Raw genomic sequence first — 22,828 nt, 5'->3', positions numbered from 1 at the left:
GTTCAGTTCATTAATATGAACAGAGAGATCTGTAAAAAACATCAGGGTGTTGACCCACTTATCATCATTAAGCTGAGGAAAGTTTCCCAGATCCTTATCATCAAGAAATACCTTAATTTCTTCAAAGCACTCCACAAAGCGCTCAAGAACTTTGCCTCGGCTCAGCCATCTTACATTATTGTACATCAGCAGTCCACTGTAGGTGGAATCAACCTCCAGGAAAAGTGCTGAAAATTCTCGCTTGTGAAGGGGGCGAGCAGCTATTAAATTAACTATTTTTGTAACAACTGACATTAAGTCGTTTAAGTCAGTGAATCCTGCCTTGGCACATAAAGCCTCCTGATGGATAATACAATGAAAAGGCATAATCGGATGTCCAATAGCTTCTGTAAACAATTTGACAAATCTGACTTTTTCCCCCACCATATTTGGTGCCCCATCTGTCGTCACTGACACAACTTTAGAGATATCAATGCTTAGGTCACGAAATGTTTGTATAACAACCTTACATATTTTGCTTCCTGATTTACTTGTTGACACTGATACTAACTTTATCAACTCTTCTCTCATTGTGAGACCATCAGAATATCGACCAATAATGGCCAACTGAGCATGTGATGTGACATCAGTAGTTTCATCAAGAGAGATCGAAAAATATTTACACTTCCTTATGTCTCTCTTTAATTGATGTTGTACGTTTGTGTTCAGTCTCATTATTCGGTCTTTTATGATATTTCTACTGAGTGGTAACTCAGATATTCTCTTAATAATTGCATCTTTATTCTGCATATCGTGAAATAGAACTGGTGCACATCTTAGGAGAGTTCCTTTAATAAATTCTCCCTCACTGAGCGCTTTTCCATGCTGAGCTATAGAGTGAGCAATGCTCAAACTTGCAGATGTTAAATTTGTAGAGCCTTTCATAAATTTAAGGATGGAATTAGATTGGCTCTTATAAAGGTGTAGCTGCCTGGAAATGTATTCCTTCCTTTCATCCTCACTTTTTTCCAAGAGCTGGGAATGATTAGTTTCAAAATGTCTATTTATATTCCACATTCTGCTTACTACCGTTTCAGGACATAGAACGCAAAATGATCTGCCATTTTTTTCTATGAAGCCATACATCTCGGTCCATGTCTCTTGAAAGGGTCGGCCACTGCTACTACCACTTCCTTTACTTAACCTTAGTTTTTTTATTTTTTGGGTTCTCCATCAGGGGGGCAGTGACAGAAGATAGAATTATGGATAGCTTGTTAGGCCTGCAGGCAATTAGGGGTTAACTAGCCTAACTAACCACAAAATGGTGCATATAACTGTCTTTTAGGAAAGGGCAGGGTTAATAAGCAGAAATAGGGGTTAATAAGGATGCACAACAGTAATAGTGGTGAAATCGAGTCTGCACTATGGAGCAAGATGGTGTTTCTTATGTGAATTAAAATGGCTGCCGCTATTTCTAATGGCGGGGAAACGGCACCCATAGCACGCCACAAACCTTCGCCTCTCCCAGCCTCCCCCTCACTTATCCCAGTAATGATGGATTAGAAATCCATGACACCCCAGAACAGTAGATAAAGGTTGCTGTGGTTAACTGTTATTTGGTTACTGGTAATGGCAGGGCCCCCAGAGATGCATCCCCCGCTGTGGTCTGCTGCTCCCTGCTCTGCCGGCGGAAGTGAGGGCAAAGATCCCGGCTTAACCGGAAGTCCCAGAACTAGACACTCTGTGCCGGACTTCTGTTGTTTTGGCCTACAGACCTCCGGCACAGAGTGTCTAATAGGGGAGGAACTCCAAGACTCTAGTCGCAAATGTTTCATCCTCAGGAGCAGCAAATGTTTCATCCTCGGCCTGCGGCCACCTCAGCGGCCGCGTGCCATCAGAAATGGCTACAAGTGTCAGTGCTGACACGCGTGTCATAGGTTCGCCATCACTGTCCTAAACAAAGGAGCTCGCTCTCTCTTGCTCTTGCTTGCTCGCACTTGACTCCTGGCTGGTAGGGCTCTCATTCTCCTACATTCACCCTGCTCTTCAACTACCTTAGTGCTAAATCCGCTACAATATGGAAGAGAAACTCTGGACACTGGTTTGTTTCTACCTTTATTGAACCCTCCGCTGCACATCTTCCAGGACTGAATTAAGGGAAATGGAACTTTACAAACCCAGGGATATAATTCCACACAAATAAAATCACTCTTCCTCCCATGCAGGTCTCAGAAAATTCTTTTTCTCAAGATAACATAAGGACCCAACCCCAAGCACTCAGTGGGGAAAGGGATACCTCACTTTCACTGATAACAATATCATCTGTGATCATATGGATGGACCTAGAGGGTATTATGCTAAGTGAGGTAAGTCAGACAGAGAAAGACAAATGCCATATGATTTCACTTGTATGTGGAATCTAAAGAACAAAATAAATGAACCAACAAAACAGAAATAGATTCATAGATAGAAAGAACGAACTTATGGTTGTCAGATGGGAGAGGGTTCAGGGGCTGGGTGAAAAATATGAGGGAATTAAAAAGCACAAAGTGGGTGTCCCCTCCGTCCGAGGAGCCGCGGCGAGGGCAGCCTGCGGCCGGCACTGCCATGGCAGGCGCTGGTGCGAAAGGCGGCGGGCCGTGTCCAGACAAGCGTTTCCGGGACTACCTCTTGGACAAGCGTTTCCGGGACTACCTCTTGAGCACGCACTTCTGGGGCCCAGTAACCACCTGGGGTCTCCAGTGCCACCATCAGTGACATGAAAAGTCTGCGGACATTATCAGTGGGCGGATGACGTTTGCCCTCTGCTGTTACTCTCTGATGTTCATGAGATTTGCCTGCAAGGTGCAGCCTCTCAACTGGCTCCGGTTCCTGTGGCCCCGCTCATCCAGGGCAGGTGGCTCATCAAACAAGATGAGTAAGAAGGCATCAGCGTAGCCACGGCCGGGAGGCTCTGCCCGCTGCTGAGCCACCGGCTCCGTCACCAGGACGGTCCTGCTGAGGAAGCCCCGCTGAGCGCGGTGTTTACCAACCCAACCATTTCCACCGGGACAGAGCCGGGCTCCGGAGCCGCCGGGCCGCCGCCGAGTACTGTAGTCACGCAGGCCGTCATTTCCAATTCCCAGCGATGCTTTCTTTGAAGCTGTGTTTGTTATCGGTTAGAATTTACTGATCGAGCAACGGAAGAGAACACAGTCTGTGACTCTTAGAAACTGAGTGCTCAGAACTCTTGTTCTGTCCTGACCACGAGACAACTCACAGCTGGCTACATCCTTAAGATCTCACCCCCAGGGTCTGAAAAGTATCCATTTCCATGCAGTGTGTATTCTGAAATGCGGTAACTTAACAGCAATAAATGATTTAAATATTTTTCAAATGAAAATAAAAAAAGCAGCACAAATTGGCAGTTAAAAAATAGTCACAGGGATGTAAAGTACAGCATAGGGAATAGTCAACAATATTGCAATAACTATGTATGATGCCAGCTAAGTACTAGACTTATTGGGGTAATCACTTTGTAAGTTACATAAATGTCTAACCACTTATGCTTGCATACCTAAAACTAATAAAATATTGAATGTCAACTGTAATTGGAAATAATTGAAAAGTCTCAAAATTATAAGAATTGTTAATTCTAGGTAGTGGAATTAGGACTTTTTTTTTTTATCTTTACCGGAGGATATGTCTATTGATGTTAGAGAGAGAGGAAGGGAGAGAAAGAGGGACAGAGAAACATCTATGTGAGAAAGAAACATTGATTGATTGACTCCCAAACATGCCCCAACAAGGGATCGAACCTGCAATGTGCCCTAACCAGGAATTGAACCCTCAACCTTTAGGTGTACAGGATAACAGTCCAACCTACTGAGCCACCCAACCAGGTAGGACTAACTTTTACTTTTTTGTTCATATATTTTGTATAGATTACTTTTAGAATCAGAACAGAGTACATAGTATTTAAAAATTAAGCAGAAGGAAAAGAGAAAGATGACCCAAGAATATTGCAATTCTTTAGGTGTCGGATGCTTTCTATTTACAGAAGGACCAAGCTAGACGACAAACACAAAAAAGCAAACAGTGGGAAAGAGGCTTTGCCTAGATGGAACATTCAAAGTAATGGAAAGAAATATTTCCATCACAGTCAGTTTCAAACTGGTGGTAAATGAAAAATTTTATATAAGAAACCCAAACTTGACATAAAATGTAAAAGACTGTAGAAAACACACCAACATACAAAGCTTCATTCTAGTTACAAAGGGAGGAAGAAAGACAAATCTATTATCTAGGGGAGTCACAGAAAATTCAAGCTTCATCTAATTCTCTAAAATGTTTATCTCACAGCAAAGATACAAACAGAAAGTGATCTTTTTAAAAAGGGAAAACAAACCTATTTAAATTTTTACATCTGAGCTTAGGTTAGAATTTTCCCTCAACTCAATTTTTTTCTCTTTCACTTTCTATTTTTATTTGGACCATATAATTAAAATACACACTATCCACCAGAAACTATTAATATCATCTGAACTCCCTTTCATTAATGTTTCATTACATGTTTACGTTCAGTTACTACCATGATATTTTACCCTTTCCACAGGCTTGCTGAGCTCTATCTATAAAAACAAATAAAATGCACCTGCATACAGGAGTCACATCTTTGTTGGACACTACATGCTATTCCCGTCTGAAAAGTCCCATCCACTGATCATCAACAAGCTTGAAAGTTCCTGACCAGGAAAATCCGCATTTATGCCATCTTAAGATATTCCTGGACAGCTTTCTGTCCTAGTTCCCCAAATAGGTTATCAGCTCCCGATTGACAGGTGACAAAGTTTTGGGTATAAGGTGGGATATAGACAAACACTGAACTAGGTCCAGAACAGGTTCCACACCAATATTTCCGAATATATATGGAATGCATTTACTCACCCAATTCTCTTCTATTCTCCCAACATTGTATTTGTCATCCCCACCTGGGTAGGCACATTGCTCCTTCTCAGCATAGAATTCCTGGAGAGCTGCTAAGGCATGGGAAGAAAGCTGGGGGACATCCCCATCTTCCAAGTCACTCATCTCACAAATTGTCTGACCTGCAGATAAAAGGTAAAAGTGCTTCTTCTCATCAAATAACAATTTAAAAATGTTTATCTCACAGCAAAAACACAAACAGAAAGTGATCTTTTTAAAAAGGGAAAACAAACCTATTAAAATGAGATCAAACATCTACAGAGGTAGTCCACTGAATTACAGTTTAACAAATGCAGAGTTTTCCTTTAAAGGATTTCATTTTTTACAAATGAGATTTTCATAATTCCTTGCTGAAGAAAATTTTAACATTAAGTATTTAAAGACATTTTGCTTTCTTCTGGTACCCCAATGGCCATGTGCAAACATTTCACAATTATCTGTGTAACATCTTTATTTTTTAAATAAACCTTTATTGTTCAGATTATTACAATTGTTTCTTCTCCCCCCCCCCCCATATCTCCTCTCCAACCAGTTCCCACCCCCCCATCTGCCCTTACCTCCCTCCCGATGTCCTTATCCATAGGTGTATGATTTTTAAAAATATATATTTTATTGAATTTTTACAGAGAGGAAGGGAGAGGGATAGAGAGCTAGAAACATCGATGAGAAACATCAACCAGCTGCCTCCTGCACATCGCCCACCGGGGATGTGCCCGCAACCAATGTATATGCCCTTAACTGGAATCGAACCTGGGACCTTTCAGTCCGCAGACCGACGCTCTATCCACTAAGCCAAACCGGTTTCAGCCATAGGTGTATGATTTTTGTCCAGTCTCTTCCCGTACCCCCCACACAGACACCCCTTTCCCCCTGAGAATGATCAATCCACTCCCATTCTATGCCTCTGATTCTATTATGTTCATCAGTTTATTCTGTTCCTCAGATTTTTAATACACTTGATTTTTAGATTCACTTGTTGATAGATATGTATTTGTTGTTCATAATTTTTATCTTTACTTTTTTCTTCTTTTTCCTCTTTTTAAAGAATACCTTTCAGCATTTCATATAATACTGGTTTGGTGGTGATGAACTCCTTTAGCTTTTTCTTATCTGTGAAGCTCTTTATCTGCCCTTCAATTCTGAATGATAACTTTGCTGGGTAGAGTAGTCTTGGTTGTAGGTTCTTGCTGTTCATCACTTTGAATATTTCTTGCCACTCCCGTCTGGCATGCAGTTTCTGTTGAGAAATCAGCTGACAGTAGTATGGGTGCTCCCTTGCAGGTAACTAACTGTTATTCTCTTGCTGCTTGTAAGATTCTCTCTTTGTCTTTTGCCCTTGGTATTTTAATTATGATGTGTCTTGGTGTGGTCCTCTTTGGATTCCTTTTGTTTGGGGTTCTGTGTGCTTCCTGGATTTGTAAGTCTATTTCTTTCACCAGGTGGGGGAAGTTTTCAGTCATTATTTCTTCAAATAGGTTTTCAGCGTCTTGCTCTCTCTCTTCTTCTGGCACCCCCATAATTCTGATGTTGGTACGCTTGAAGTTGTCCCAGAGGCTTCTTACACTATCTTCAACTTTCTGAATTCTCTTCTCTTCTTGCTTTTCTGGAGGCGTGTCCTTTGCCTCTTTCTATTCCAAATCTTGGACTTGATTCTTGCGTTCCTCTAGTCTGCTGTTGGGTCTCTGTATAATATTTTTTATTTCAGTCAGTGTATGTTTAATTTCTAGTTGGTCCTTTTTCATATCCTCGAGGGTCTCATTAAATTTACCGGCCTTTTCCATGAAATTCTTGAAAAACCTTATAACCGTGGTTTTGAACTCTATGTCCATTCGTTTGTTCTCCTCCATTTCTTTCATTTGAGATCTGTTTCCTTGCCTCCTCATTTTTGCTGCTTCCCTGAGTTGGCAGGGTAGCTTTGTGTCCTATTGTATCCTATTGGTTCCACGGGTCAGCCTCCCAGTTACCTGAGGTGGACACTCTTGGTGCAGCCCTTTGTGGACTGTGTGTACAGCCTTGTTGTAGTTAAGTCTTGATTGTTGTTGGTGTCACTGGGAGGAATTGACCTCCAGGCCAATTGGCTGTGAGGACCCGCTGTGTCTATAAAGGAAGAAATGCTGTGCTGGAGACACGTTTATGGGGCAGGATTTGTTCCAGTAGGGCTTTGGCGCTCACTGAATCTGCCTCCTGAATGTGTCCCTTATGAGAGTGGTTGAAATCTGGTGACATTTCACATCGATCACTAGATACCCTAGTTTCTGGATCTCCAATGGGGTGCAGGTCAGCTACTGTCTGAGGCCACCCAGCAGGAGTTACAGCAGGAACTACAGTTTTCTCCTTTTTGCTTGGGCTTTGGTGGTTAATTTGGTTAAGCTGCCACAGAACAGGCCATTTATATGCAAAAGCTGCTGTGTGGAGTCTGGGTGGGTTTGTAGAATGTGCGGGGCGGGGTCTCAGGGCTTCACTAGGCTAGGGCGTGGCAAACAGCGATGTCTGCCAGTCAGCCGTCTCCGCCTTTCCGCGTTTCCAAGTCCCTGTGTCCCTGCGCTCCAGCGCAGTAAATAATGATTGCTGGGCGCACCTCTGCAAGAAAGTCACCCTCACTTTCTGACCCGATGGCCGACAGTCCAGCTTCTCCCCATAGGCGTCTGGGTCCCCTGCGTGTCCCCAGAAACTGGATTTCAGAGTGATCGGGAGCTTGTCTCCCTTCGGGTTAAAAAAAAGCCGCGCTCCCAGTCGCCCGCCACCAGCCTGATTCGCGTGCCTCCATACTTCCGCTTTTCCGCGTTTGTTCTCCTTTCTTTTTCCTTCTTAGCTATAAATCAACCACTCCGCCAGCTTTCCCGTGGTTCTGGGTGGTAGACGTTTTGTCTTTTAGTTGTATCTTTGAAATTGTTGTGCGCGGCGGCAGTTTAGTTGTTTAACTTTGCCGCTATCTTGATTCCTCCCCACTGTGTAACATCTTTTTGTACTTGAAAATCACTGTTTAGGTTACCTAAGGCTCCTTAGTGTTATAGGACTGATCTTAAAAAAAAAGAAAAAGAAAAGGGCATATAAAGAGATATGAAAGGGACAAGTAGGAGAAAGAGAAGAAAAGTAAAACATAGGGAGGGAGAGAATTTCGGTGTTTTTATACGAACTGATGACCAGGCACAACTACTTCTTGGGATACCACTCAGAAAGCTGCAAAATTAAGGCATAGTCCTGAAGACAATCATGTCTGCCCAAGACCCCTGACAACTGCAAGTTCAGGGGCTTCCCAAACCAGCCTTATGTTCGGTAATTTGCTAGAAAGCCTCACAGAACTCACTAAGGGCAATTATACTCAGTTATTACAGGGAAAGGGTACAAATTAGAGCCAGTCAAGAAAGAGTGCACAGAGTCCCAAATAGGAAGCTTCCACTGGAGGTACTACAATCCCAGCACCCATGTGTGAGTGTCAGTGTCTAGTTTGTATTGAGGCTTCATGGCATTCCCATGAATGACTGAATTACTGTCCACCTGGTTGAAGTCAGTCCCCAGCTCCTGTCTCCAGGTTAGGCTGATATGGCCTACGGCCCTTCATGAATAACAGACATTCCTATCACTTGGGAAAGGGTTTGTTTACCTCCATGTGGGTCAAATTCCTTATTACACAGGAACCAACCACATTTATAAATCACTAGAGGCCTGGTGCATGAATTCATGCATGGGTGGGGTCCAGCTGACCCACCCCGATCAGGGTTGATCAGGCCAGGCCAGCCAGGGAGAGGGGATATGGGAGGTTGGCCGGCCAGTCCCACCCCCAATTGAGGTGGCGTGGAGGGGCTGGCTGGGGGGAGGTGCCACAGGTGGTTGGCTGGCTGGCCCCACCTCCTGGTAGAACTCCCAGTCAAGGGGACAATTTGCATATTAGCCTTTTATTATATAGGAAGTTATTCTGAGCACAAAAACAGCACCCTATTTGTTTTTTAAAACATTGTTTCTAAATTTTACAGCAAGTGCCCTAGTGGGTTTGGCTGGATGGAGTTTCAGCCCGCGGACTGAAGGGTCCCGGGTTCAATTCTGGTCAAGGGAACATGCCTGGGTTGTGAGATCGATTCCCATTAGGGAGCGTGCAGGAGGCAGCCAATCAATGTTTCTCTCACATCGTTGATGCTTCTATCTCTCACTCCCTCTCTGAAATCAATACAACTATACTTAGATAAAAAATTAAAAAAAATAAACGTTACAGCAAGTGATGTTTTGAAAGTCAGCAAAAATTACTCAAGATATTTGTCATGGAGAAACCAAGATGGCGGCATAGGTGAAACACCTAACCTGCAGCCGGGCACAACAATTTCAAAGGCACAACTAGAGGTCAGAACGGACATCGTCCAGAACCACAGGAGAGCTGGCGGACTGAAATGCCCACAGCTGGGGGGAAGGAGAAGGCCACGGGGACAATCGGGGGAGCCGTAAAAGCCTGAGGTATGGAGAAACTGGCGGAGACACGAGCACGCGCGCCTGCGGGGAGGATGGAGCCGGAGAGGAAGGGGCGGCTGACGGCCTGGCCGGCGTTCACTGGCAGGAAGGAGATAAAGGCTCCGGAGTGCGCTAAGCGCCGGCTCCGACTGCACTGAGCGCCAGTTCCGGGCGAAACCCTGGGAAGCCAGGCGCAGGCTGGGGGAATGAATCTGGGCTGTGGGGCGCAGGCACAGAGGAGCGGGGGAAGGCAGAGCTCCAGAGGCGCGCACGGGAAGGGGCGCAAAGGACGGACTGTTGCCTGCGCCACTGAACTGCCCTAGCGGGAAGGAGACATAAGCTCAGGACCGTGCTGAACCCCAGTTCCGACTGCACTGAACCCCAGTTCCGGGCGAAACCCTGGGAAGCCAGGCGCACGCTGGGGGAATGAATTTGGGCTGTGGTGGCGGAGGCACAGAGAAGCGGCGGCTCCAGACGCGCGCACTGGAAGGTGCGCAGAGGACGGACTTTTGCCTGCGCCACTGGGTGGCCCTGCTGCGAAGGAGACAGGGACGCCAGACTGCGCTGAGACCCAGTTCCAACTGCACTGAAACCCAGTTCCAGGCGAGAATCTGGGAGTCCAGATTCATTAGGGGAGGGACTGGACTGTTTGGCAGTGGGCGAAACTCCAGGGCGCGTTTCTCTCAGAGGTGTTTGCAAGGAATACAGAGGGACACAGACACAGGAGCCTCATAGGGCGGGGCTGAAAGGAAGCCAAGGTTGTAGGCTCCACCCTGTAGCTCCGCCCCAGCCAAGCTGAGCAGAAGCTTTTTCCTGCTGAGTGCCTCAGGTAGTGGCTGACCCACACTGCATTGGAGACCCAGAAACGAGGGCATCTAGTGGTTGGTGGGAGATGACACCAGATTTCAATCACTTGCATAAGGGAGGCATTCTAGAGGCAGACTCAGTGAGCGCCAAGGCATTGCTGCATCAAGACCCGGCCCACAAACATGTCTCCTGCACAGCAACTCTTCCTATATGGACAAAGAGGGTCCTCACGGCCAAGTGGCCTGGAGGACAATTCCTCCCAGTGACACCAACAACAATCAAGACTTAACTGTACAAAGGAGGACCAAGATGGAGACATAGGGCGGCAGCCTGATCGTTGCCTACCACAACAATATTGAGACTACGACGGGAGAGCAGAGCAGACACCAGCCAGAAAGACCGGGGGGCTGGCTGAGCAGATGCTCTACAACTAGAATAAAAGAGAGGGGTACGCAGGATGATGCTGATGCCGGTGACCCAAAGTCCACACTTTAAGAACTATGGCTCAGGCGACACAATGGTGGCCAGGAACGTGCTCGGCGCAGTTTCCCCGGCGGTCTCCGGCTGAGGGGACGGCTCCACTCGCTGCCGAGCACGGACAGACGAGCCCCTGGGAGACATGGGGTGGGAGACTCCGTGCTTGCTGACCTCCGAGTCCTTCAAGAATCTCAATGCCCCGAAGTGGCCAGGTGCGCACGCTCAGCGACTGGCCACCGTTGCAGACCCAAGGGCCGACGCAGCGACACCGGACCAGCCCACCGCCGGGCACCGGGCACACCGGAGCCTTGCCGAGCCCGCCGCCCAACGAGTTCTGCGGCAGCCGCCCTGGAGCTCTGAGAAAATGACCGAAGGAATTGCTGAGAGGGAATTGACCAACAGGAATTGGGATCAAGAAGACGAAACCCCGCTGAGACCCGAGTCCAGGCGAGCCTGCGAGCCTCTGGGCTCAGATGTGGTCACACGCCTCTGGGTCTAGGTGAGGCCTCACGCCCCTGGGTTTGGGTGAGGCCACGCGCCCCTAGGTCCAGGTGAAGCTGGATTCCGGGTTCGGGTGAGGCCATGTGCCCCTGGGTCCGGGCGAATCTGAACCCTGGGTCCGGGTGAGGCCGTGGGCCCCTGGATCCGGGTAAGGCTGGGTCCCGAGTACGGGTGAGGCCGTGAGCCCCTGGATCCGGGTGAGATCACGCGACCAGGGGTCTGAGAGAGGTAACGCGCCCCTGGGTCCGGGTGGCTTCATGCACCTAGGTCCAGGTGAGGCCACGTGCCCCTGGGTCTGAGAGAGGCCACGCACCCCTAGGTCCGGGCGAGATCATGTGTCCCTGGATCCGGGTGGGGCCTCGTGCACCTAGGCCCGGGTGGGGCCGCGTGCCTCTGGGTCTGGGGGAGGCCAGGCGTCCCTGGGTCCGGGTGAGACCGTGTGTCCCTGGATCCGGGTGAGGCCTCGTGCGCCTAGGCCCGGGTGAGGCCACGTGCCCCTGGGTCTGGGGGAGGCCAGGCGTCCCTGGGTCCGGGTGAGACCGTGCGTCCCTGGATCCGGGTGAGGCCTCGTGCGCCTAGGCTCGGGTGAGGCCACGTGCCCCTGGGTCTGGGGGAGGCCAAGCGTCCCTGGGTCCGGGTGAGACCATGCGTCCCTGGATCCAGATGAGGCCTCGTGCACCTAGGCCCGGGTGAGCCCAAGTGGCCCTGCGTCTGGGAGAGGCCAAGCGTCCCTGGGTCCGGGTGAGACCATGTGTCCCAGGATCCGGGTGAGGCCTCGTGCACCTAGGCCCGGGTGAGCCCAAGTGGCCCTGGGTCTGGGAGAGGCCAAGCGTCCCTCGGTCCGGGTGAGACCATGTGTCCCTGGATCCGGGTGAGGCCTCGTGCACCTAGGCCCGAGTGAGCCCAAGTGGCCCTGGGTCTGGGAGAGGCCAAGCATCCCTGGATCCGGGTGAGACCATGTGTCCCTGGATCCGGGTGAGGCCTCGTGCACCTAGGCCCGGGTGAGCCCAAGTGGCCCTGGGTCTGGGAGAGGCCAAGCGTCCCTGGGTCCGGGTGAGACCATGTGTCCCAGGATCCGGGTGAGGCCTCGTGCACCTAGGCCCGGGTGAGCCCAAGTGGCCCTGGGTCTGGGAGAGGCCAAGCGTCCCTCGGTCCGGGTGAGACCATGTGTCCCTGGATCCGGGTGAGGCCTCGTGCACCTAGGCCCGGGTGAGCCCAAGTGGCCCTGGGTCTGGGAGAGGCCAAGCGTCCCTGGGTCCGGGTGAGACCATGTGTCCCAGGATCCGGGTGAGGCCTCGTGCACCTAGGCCCGGGTGAGCCCAAGTGGCCCTGGGTCTGGGAGAGGCCAAGCGTCCATGGGTCCGGGTGAGACCATGTGTCCCAGGATCCGGGTGAGGCCTCGTGCACCTAGGCCCGGGTGAGCCCAAGTGGCCCTGGGTCTGGGAGAGGCCAAGCGTCCCTCGGTCCGGGTGAGACCATGTGTCCCTGGATCCGGGTGAGGCCTCGTGCACCTAGGCCCGGGTGAGCCCAAGTGGCCCTGGGTCTGGGAGAGGCCAAGCGTCCCTGGATCCGGGTGAGACCATGTGTCCCTGGATCCGGGTGAGGCCTCGTGCACCTAGGCCCGGGTGAGCCCAAGTGGCCCTGGGTCTGGGAGAGGCCAAGCATCCCTGGGTCCGGGTGAGACCATGTGTCCCTGGATCCGGGAGAGGCCGCGTGCACCTAGGCCCGGGTGAGCCCAAGTGGCCCTGGGTCTGGGAGAGGCCAAGCGTCCCTGGGTCCGGGTGCGACCATGTGTCCCTGGATTCGGATGAGGCCTCGTGCACCTAGGCCCGGGTGAGCCCAAGTGGCCCTGGGTCTGGGAGAGGCCAAGCGTCCCTCGGTCCGGGTGAGACCATGTGTCCCTGGATCCGGGTGAGGCCTCGTGCACCTAGACCCGGGTGAGCCCAAGTGGCCCTGGGTCTGGGAGAGGCCAAGCTTCCCTGGGTCCGGGTGAGACCATGTGTCCCTGGATCCGGGTGAGGCCGCGTGCACCTAGGCCCGGGTGAGCCCAAGTGGCCCTGGGTCTGGGAGAGGCCAAGCGTCCCTGGGTCCGGGTGCGACCATGTGTCCCTGGATCCGGATGAGGCCTCGTGCACCTAGGCCCGGGTGAGCCCAAGTGGCCCTGGGTCTGAGAGAGGCCAAGTGTCCCTGGGTCCGGGTGAGACCATGTGTCCCTGGATCCGGGTGAGGCCTCGTGCACCTAGGCCCGGGTGAGCCCAAGTGGCCCTGGGTCTGGGAGAGGCCAAGCATCCCTGGGTCCGGGTGAGACCATGTGTCCCTGGATCCGGGTGAGGCCGCGTGCACCTAGGCCCGGGTGAGCCCAAGTGGCCCTGGGTCTGGGAGAGGCCAAGCGTCCCTGGGTCCGGGTGCGACCATGTGTCCCTGGATCCGGATGAGGCCTCGTGCACCTAGGCCCGGGTGAGGCCACGTGCCCCTGGGTCTGGGAGAGGCCAAGCGTCCCTGGGTACGGGTGAAGCCAGATCCTGGGTCCGGGTGAGGCCGTGCGCCCCTGGATCCATCCGGGTGAGGCTGGGTCCCAGGCCCGGGTGAGACCACGCGCCCCTTGGGTAGGGGTGAGGCCACGTGCCCCTTAGTCCGGGTGACGCCGTGCCCCTGGGTTCGGCCGAGACCAAACCAGAGGGAGTCGGACCTCCATTACCACCATTTGTCCACCATCCAGAGCTGAGGGGTCAGTGCTGACATGTACACATAAGGAACTACTGGACATTGAAATTGGGTCTCAAAAGAACTGTTGGTCCAGGGGGAAGCTCGCTACAGATTGATTCATTTGCCTGTCAGCATAACTATTATTGCTCGTCTCACATTCAGTTCTTATTAGTATATATCTAGTGACATATGATCTCGCTCATCTAGGGGAAATGATGAACAACATAGACTGAGGAACAAGAACAGAACCAGAAGCAAGGAGGCATCGATCGGACTATCGGGCCTCAGAGGGAGGATAGGGGAGGGTAGGGGGAGGGTGGGGAGAGGGGGAGAGTTCAACCAAAGGACCTGTATGCATGCATATAAGCCTATCCAACGGTTAAGTTCAACAGGGGATTGGGGCATGCGTGGGGAGAGGGGTGGGATGGGAATGGGGGGATGAGGACAAATATGTGACACCTTAATCAATAAAGAAATTTAAAAATATAAAAAAAAAAAAAAAAAAGATATTTGTCATGTTGCTCCCTTCCTATTCCAAGACCTAAGTCGGTATATCCAATCTTGGCCTCAGGCACAAGCCACCAAAGGCAACAGAAAAATCAAGACTCTAATAGGAGAAATTCCCCAGGCCTCGGAGTATCCAAAAGATGCAAAGTAGCCATTTAAAATGAGAAATGGCCCAACCACTGTGGCTCTGGTTTAGTGTCAACCTATGAACCAGAAAGTCACTGATTAATTTCTAGTCAGGGCACATGCCTGGGTTTCACGCTTAATCCCTAGTGTGGGGTGTGCAGGAGGCAACCAATCAATGATTTTTCTCTCATCATTGATATTTCTATCTCTCCCTTTCCCTTCCTCTCTGAAATCAATAAAAATATATTTAGAAAACAAACAAACAAAATACCAGGTGACTTCAAGTACAAAACAAACAATTCTAAAGAGCAATTTAAGAAAACTGTCTCTCATGGTTGTAAAAATAATTAAATTTAGCTATTCCTGATGTGGCTCAGTTGGTTCAGAGTCACCCCATACATCAAAATGTTGCCAGTTCAATTCCTGATTAGGGCACATGTCCAGGTTGCAGGCTCCATCCCCAGTTGAGAAATGGGGGAAGGGGGCAAGAAATCAGTGTTTCTCACATCAATGTTTCTCTCTCTGTCTCTCTCTCTCTCTCTCTCTCTCTCTCTCGAATCAATGAAAAACATATCCTCGGGGAGGATTTAAAAAATAAGTTTAGCCCAGCCAGAGTGGCTCCAGTGGTTGAGCGTCAACCTATGAACCAGGAGGTCACAGTTCAATTTCCAGTCAAGGCATATGCCAGGGTTGCGGCCTCAATCCTCAGTAGGAACCGTGCAGGAGGCAGCCAATCAATGATTCTCTCTCATCACTGATGTTTCCATCTGTCCCTCTTTCTCCCTTCCTCTCTGAAATCAATAAAAATATATAAAATAAATTAAAATAATGTTTATTTTAAAGCTGATCAAATCCATTCATTTAATCATCGTTCCCTGAGGCACTACTTTGTACTAAGCACTGTCTTGGTGATGAGAATCAAAGTCTCTGTCTCTCGGAACTCACATTCTAGTGAGACAATAAAAGACCATAAAAAATAGAAATATATGCTAGATAATGATAAGATCAATGGAAGAACATCTGGAGAATAGGGGCTGCAACATTAGCAATCACAGTCTGTTTCCTACATTGAGTTCAAGACGGCATCACTGGGAGAACCAAGATGGTGGTGTAGGTAAACACCACTATGTGCCACCTCCCACAACCACATCAAAATTACAACTAAATTGCAGAGCCACCATCATTCAGAATGGCCTGAAAGCTGGCTGAATGGAAGTTCTACAAATAGAGAAGTAGCATGTACACTGTGACAGGAGAGGTGGAGGCACAGAAGGGAGGGGGATCATCTCTGTGGAGGCTGCCCAGGAGGAGTAAGGGGTCCCAGACCCACACCATCGCCCCAGCCCAGGGCTCTAGGGCTGGGAAGAGAAGTCTCCGTAACTTCAGGCTGTAAAAACCAGCGGGGATTGTGGCTGAGTGACTGGGAGGCTGCTGGAGACTAGGAGTTGCTTTTAAAGGGCTGGCACAAAAACTTACTCAGACTCGACCCCTCTGAGCTCCAGGCCCAGACAGCTTTGGGGGACCCAGACACATACGCAGAGGAACTGGATTATCTGGCATTAAAGCAAGAACTTGGAAGAGGCTTTCTCCCAGACAGGGGTGCTCCCGGGGATCATTGTTCCTATGCTGGGAGCTCCCCTGTTGCAGAGCTGACTGGCAGGGGCCATATCCGAGTCTCCATCAGCCTGGCTCACACTCTTTGCCCTGAGACCCCAAGCCCATCCACTTTGCAGCCCTACCCAAGCTGTTTGCAGCAGTTTTTCCATATGAATGGCCTATGCTGGCTCAGGCTTCAGACTCTGCTAAAACCTTTAACACAAACTACAGCTGGTGTCAGCGGGCCCAAAACCTATCAATAAAAGCCCCCAAACTGACACTAGCACCAGCCTGCCTTGCTTCACAGCTGGGCCTCGCCTGGGCATGTCCAAGCCCAATACAAATAGCAGCCATCTGCAGATCCCTCTGTAGCTCCTGCCGGGTGGCCCCGGGCAGGGGCTGACTTTGCAGCTCCCTGGAGGCCCTAGAGCCAGTGCACCCGGTGGACAGCTTCAGACCTTACCAGATTACAACTCTACACATCCACAAGTGACTCACTCAAGGGGCAGACTCAGTGAGCACCAAAGCCCCACTGAAGGAAGTCCTGCTCCATAGAGGTTTTTCCTGACAGCAGCTCTCCCACTGTAGTCGTAGCTGGTCCTCACAGCCATTTGGCCTGGAGGTCAATTCCTCCCAGTGACACCAAGAGACATCAAGGCTCAACTACAACAAAACTGTGCACACAGGGGCACACCTACAGTGCCCAGCTCAGGTGCCTGGGGAGGCTGAGCCACTATGCTCTACAGGACACCTACTACATAAGGCCACTCTACCAATTCCAGAAGACATAGCAGCTCTACTTAATACCTAAAAACAAGCAAAGGGAATCCACCAAAATGCAGAGACAAAGAAACACGTCATAAATGAAAAAATGGAAGAAAGCAAACTACTGGATACAGAGTTCAACACCATGGTTATAACATAAGGTTACTCAAGGATCTTCATGAGAGCTTCAAGGGACTTAGTGAGACTGTCATGAAAAAGGACCAGTCAGATATTAAACATACACTAACTGAAATAAAGAAGAATTTACAAGTATTCAACAGTAAAGGATTCTGAGAATGAAGTCAATGATTTGGAATATGAGGAAGCAAAAAACACCCAATTAGAAGAGCAAAAGGAAAGGATCCAGGGGGGTGGGGGCATGTGTGGGGAGGGGTTTGGGATGGGAATGGGGGGATGAGGACAAATATGTTTTACCTTAATCAATAAAGTAATTAAAAAAAAAAAGAAAGGATCCAAAAATATGAAGATAGTGTAAGAAGCCTCTGGGACAACTTCAAGCAACCACATTTGCATTATTGGGTGCTAGAAGAAGAGAGAGAGCAAGATACTGAAAACCTATTTGAAGAAATAATGACAGAAAACTTCCCCCACCTGGTGAAAGAAATAGACTTACAAGTCCAGGAAGCACAGAGTCCCAACCAAGATGAACCCAAAGAGGCCCACACCAAGACACATCATAATTAAAATGCCAAGGGTTAAAGACAAAGAGAGACTCTTAAAAGCAGCAAGAAAAAAGCAGTTACCTACATATGACTATCAGCTGATTTCTCAACAGAAACTTTGCAGGCCAGAAGGGAGTGGCAAGAAATATTCAAAGTGATGAAAAGCAAGGACCAACAACCAAGATTACTCTACTCCAGTGATGGCGAACCTATGACACGCGTGTCAGCACTGACAAGTGTAGCCATTTCTGATGACACGCGGCCGCTGAGGCGGCCGCATGCCGAGGATGAAACATTTGCTGCTCCTGAGGATGAAACATTTGTGAAATAATGTTTTTTCCTCAAAGTGACACACTACCTGAGTTATGCTCAGTTTTTTGGCGAAGTTTGACACACCAAGCTCAAAAGATTGCCCATCACTGCTCTACTCAGAAAAGCTATCATTTAGAATGGAAGGTCAAATAAAGAGCTTCAAAGACAAGAAAAAGCTAAAGGAGTTCATCCCCACCAAACCAGCAGTACATGAAATGTTAGAGTATTTTTTTAAGAAGAGGAAGAGGAAAAAGAAGAAAAACGTAAAAAATATGAAGAATAAAATGGCAATACATATCTGTCAATAATTGAATCTATTAATCAAAATAATCTAACGAGAAATCTAATGAACAAAATAAACTGGTGAATAAAATAGAACCAGAGGCATGGAAACATGGAAAAGACTGATGAATCTGAGGGAAGGGGGAAATGAGAAAAGGAAGAGAAAAACCAAAGATCTTATCTATGGACACAGACAATAGGGTGGTAAAGGCCTGGGGCGGGAGGAACTGGGTGGAGGGGGAAAAAAGAGGGACATCTGTAAAACTCTCAACAATACAGGTTTAAATTTTTTTTTTTAAAGAGTATATCACTAGTTAAGTGGGGGAAATTAAAATGCTGATATAATACACATCACTAAAGTTTAAATTAAATGAACATTAGTTTTAATGTGCTAATTTTTTTACTTGTCACTAATTTATCACATCTTTAGCAGTAGTAAAATTCTAAGTAGATTTGTGAAACTGCTGTGAAAGAGATTTTCATGTACAAAAGAGTTGAGAAGTGCTGTGTTATATTATTGAACTGACAGTGAGCCTTATGTGGCACTCACAGAAGAATCAGGCAAGGTTTGTCCCTCAGGGGAATATTTGGCAAAGTCTGGAAATATTTTTTGGTTATCAAAACTAGGGAGGGTCCTTCTGGCATCTAGTGGGTCAGGGAAGCTGGTCAACTCCATCCAATTGATAGGACAACCCTCCACAAAAAAGAACTATGTGACCAGAAATGTCAACAGTGCTAGGGGGTTAAAAAACTGCTCTACTATGATGATGTGGTGAGTCTGCATTTAAAGCCATGGATCAGAGTAAAGAGCATGTGTGGATGGAGGATAAAAGTGAGGCCACAGCGGGTTTACTTTCACCTTGAGGGAGAAGATTGCAGAAGGAAAAGCATGAAGATGATGGAACAGCATGGTAAAGTAATGGGCACAATCATGTACAGCCTAAACAGGGGTGAGGAGGATCCTAATGGGCTGTATGGTCACTTTCTATTTCTTTACACAGCATCTGACTAATGTGGTCTACAAAGCAATGTGTAAAATTCTTCAATTTCCTATACGATCTTTGCTTAAAGCAAGGCCCACTCTCCCATCCCCCACTGCATAATTGTACAGGCTCCCACCCTGGCTGGTTTGGTTCATTGGTTAGAGCGTCACCCGCAGACCAAAGGGTCGTGGGGTTGATCTCAGATCAAGGGCAGGTACCTTGGTTGCAGGTTGGATCTGCCCTGCAGTAGGCAATCAATGAGTGTGTCTCTCTCGCATCAATGTTTCTCATTCTCTCAATCTCTCTCCTCCCTCCTCCCACTCTCTAAAAATCAATGGAAAAAATATCCTCTGGGAAACAACCAAAATGGCAGCATAGTAAACACCTGTACTTGCTGCCTCTCACAACCGCATCAAAACTACAACTAAGAGACAAAACAAATATCACCCAGAACCACCAGGGGAAACCTGGCTAAGTGAAAGTTCTACAACTAGTAGGAAAGAAAAAAGCGCATTGAGATGGGTAGGAGGTGTGGAGGTGAGAAGGTGTGGAGGCACGCGTGAAACGGGCTGGCAACATGGTGCATTGTTGTCTTTCTCTTTCGGGAGGGAGATACAAGCTCCCAATTGCTCTGAACTCTAGTTCCAGGTGAGACTCTGGGGACCCAGACGCATACGGGGAGAAACTGGACTGTCTGGCAGCAGGCCGGAACACGAGGGTGGCTTTCTCTCAGAGGTGCTCGCAGCGATCATTGTTCCTGCAAGGAACAATGGGATGCAGAGATGTGTGGACCTCTCCGGGGCAGGGCTGACTGGCAGCCACTGCTGTTTGCTCTGCCCTGGTGATTCCCTGAGACCACGCCCCACCCAATTTACAACCCCCCCCCCCCCCCGAAGCTGTGTGCAGCGACTTTTGCATATGAATGGCCTGTCCTTTTGCAACCTGAAACCTAACAAATTGCAGCTGGGTCAGAGAGCTCCAAAGCTTCCAAAAGAAGGCCTAAGGCCTGGCAGCGGCAGCAGCAGCCTGCCTTGCTTCACACCTTGGCTTCATCTGGGCACCTCCAAACCCCAAACAAAAAGGAGGAATCTGCAGATCTCACTGTAGCTCCTGCTGGGTGGCCTCAGGCAGTGACTGACTTTGCACCTCCTTGGAGATACAAGAGCCAGTGTACCCAGTGGTCAGAGTGAGACCATCCAGATTACAACTCTTCAGATCCATAAGCGACACACTCAAGAGGCAGACTCAGTGAGCACCAAAGTCCTGCCCCATAAGGGTGTCTCCAGTACAGCAGTTCTCCCAGCGTAGACACAGCTGGTCCTCACAGCAAATTGGCCTGGAGGTCAATTCCTCCCAGTGATACCAACAGCAATCAAGGCTTAACTACAACAAGACTGTGCACACGGCCCACAAAGGGGTGCACCAAGAGTGTCCACCTCAGGTAACTGGGGAGGCTGAGCCACTGGGCCCTAGAGGACACCAAGCACACAAAGCCACTCTACCAACTCAGGGAAGCAGCGAAAATGTGGAGACAAAGAAACAGGTCACAAATGAAAGAAATGGAGGAAAACAAACGACTGGATATAGAGTTCACAACCATGGTTATAAGATTACTCAAGAATCTTCTAGAAACCACCGAGAAATTTAGTGAGACCCTCAAAGATATGAAAAAGGACCAACTAGAAATGAAGCATACACTGACTGAAATAAAGGATAATATACAGAGATCCAACAGCAGACTAGAGGATCGCAAGAATCAAGTCAAAGATTTGAAATACGAAGAAGCAAAAAACACCCTACCGGAAAAGCAAAAAGAAAAAAGAATCCAAAAATATGAAGATAGTTTAAGGAGCCTCTGGAACAACTTCAAGTGTACCAACATCCGAATTATTGGGGTGCCAGAAGAGAGCAAGATATTGAAAACCTGTTTGAAGAAATAATGACAGAAAACTTCCTCCACCTGCTGAAAGAAAGAGACTTACAAGTCCTGGAAGTGCAGAGAACCCCAAACAAAAGGAATCCAAAGAGGACCACACCAAGACACATCATAATTAAAATGCCAAGGGCAAAAGACAAAGAGAGAATCTTGAAAGCAGCAAGAGAAAAACAGTTAGTCACCTACAAGGGAGTACCCATACGACTGTCAGCTGATTTCTCAACAGAAACTATGCAGGCCACACAGGAGTGGCAAGAAATATTCAAAGTGATGAATAGCAAGAACCTACAACCAAGATTACTCTACCCAGCAAAGTTATCATTCAGAATTGAAGGTCAGATAAAGAGCTTCACAGACAAGAAAAAGCTAAAGGAGTTCATCACCACCAAACCAGTATTATATGAAATGCTGAAAGGTATTCTTTAAAAAGAGGAAAAAGAAGAAGAAAAAAGATACACAATATGAACAACAAAGTGTCAACAAATATCTATCAACAAGTGAATCTAAAAATCAAGTGAATAAAAAGTCTGATGAACAGAATTAACTGTGAATATAATGGAATCAGGGGCATAGAAAGGGAGTGGAGCGACAATTGTGTGGGGGGGGCAGGGGGGGCGGTAAAGGGTGTAGGGGTGCGGGAAGAGACTGGACAAAAATCTTACACCCATGGAGGAGGACAGTGAGGGGCGGGAGGGTAAGGGCATCGGGTGGGGTGGGAACCCGGTGGAGGGGAGCCATGGGGGGGGAGGGGGGGGAGAGAAACACCTGTAATAATCTGAACAATAAAGATTTATTCAAAGAGAAAAAAAATCCTGTGGTGAGGATTAACAACAAAACTCTTCACCTTCTCTGCAAGTGGTTCTGGAAGGCAGTGGGTGCAGAGGGCAGAGCAGGAACGGGATTCTTCCCAAGTTCCTGTCACCGCCAGGGCACCCTCCTCCAACCAGCCCTAGGAAGCACCGCCCTCGCTCCCTTCCCGTCTCCCTTAAGGGAACGGACCCCTCCTAAAGCCGTGCTCGCGCTGTTACCTGAGACCTGAGGTACAACTCCGTCCTGTGAAACAGGACCACGGACGTCCGGTCCGTCCTCTGCACGTCACCACGGCGTCTACCGCCTCCCGCCCCTCCGCGCCCCTCTTCCCGGACCAGCCCCGGACGACCCACCGCACAGCCTCCGACGGCACAGACTTCGCAGGCCGCCGCCCGGACTGCCCGGCCTCCCACCCGCACCCGGAAGTCGGGAGAAGTACCACCACTCGAGTCCACTCACCGCCACGCCGCTCAGTGACCGGGAGCCGGTGCGGGGGGGGGGGGGGGGGGGGGGGGGGCCAGGTCCGCCCAGCGGCGCCCGCGCCTGCGCACACCCACTGCCCCGCGCGCCAGGTCCCGCGCTAGCAGTGCGCAGACGCAGACTGCGCAGGCGCGCCGTTCCGCCCGGGAGGGGGCAATCCAATGAAACCTAAGGTTTTTCTGGGGAGACACCAGGAACCTGCTCGTTCTCGGGGAGATGTGCATTTCACAAGCATCTGTCCGGAGGACTTGGTCTGTCTACTCAGTCTCCCAATAGAAAAATCCAGACGTGCGAGGCCTTACAATGTCGGTAAGCTTAGAAAAGCTTTTTTTGTCTCCACTGTAATCAGTTTCCTCCCCAAACCCGGCGTGGTCACCAGGTGCAGCCGCGCGCCCTTTCCACTGGGCGTGACGGCCGAAACGCCCAGCCGGGGAGCAAACGACACGAAGCCGTTTTCACGCTGAAACACGGTC

At 49.2% G+C, this 22,828-nt stretch overlaps 1 protein-coding gene across 3 annotated transcripts in view; it reads right to left on the bottom strand.

The window, feature by feature from the left end:
* EEF1AKMT1 (EEF1A lysine methyltransferase 1) overlaps positions 1-22,370 on the bottom strand; it is a 47,454-nt gene extending 25,084 nt beyond the window's left edge. Inside the window, exons 1-2 of one of the 3 annotated variants that reach the window (XM_008158153.3) lie at positions 22,335-22,370; positions 4,906-5,066 (exon numbers count right to left, since the gene is read on the bottom strand). In XM_008158153.3, the coding sequence (XP_008156375.2) occupies positions 4,906-5,049 (144 nt within the window). In that variant the 5' untranslated portion in view covers positions 5,050-5,066; positions 22,335-22,370. Of the gene's footprint in view, positions 1-4,905; positions 5,067-22,093; positions 22,207-22,228; positions 22,310-22,334 lie in introns of those variants that run through there. The other 2 variants (XM_054718695.1, XM_054718694.1) reach the window with 2 other exon arrangements.
* Between the last annotated feature and the right edge of the window lie 458 nt (positions 22,371-22,828).

Source organism: Eptesicus fuscus, chromosome 7 (assembly GCF_027574615.1).
Source record: "Eptesicus fuscus isolate TK198812 chromosome 7, DD_ASM_mEF_20220401, whole genome shotgun sequence".
Classification (NCBI taxonomy): domain Eukaryota; kingdom Metazoa; phylum Chordata; class Mammalia; order Chiroptera; family Vespertilionidae; genus Eptesicus; species Eptesicus fuscus.
The sequence above is the reverse complement of the archived record's forward strand: the minus strand, read 5'-3'. Positions and strand labels throughout refer to the sequence as shown.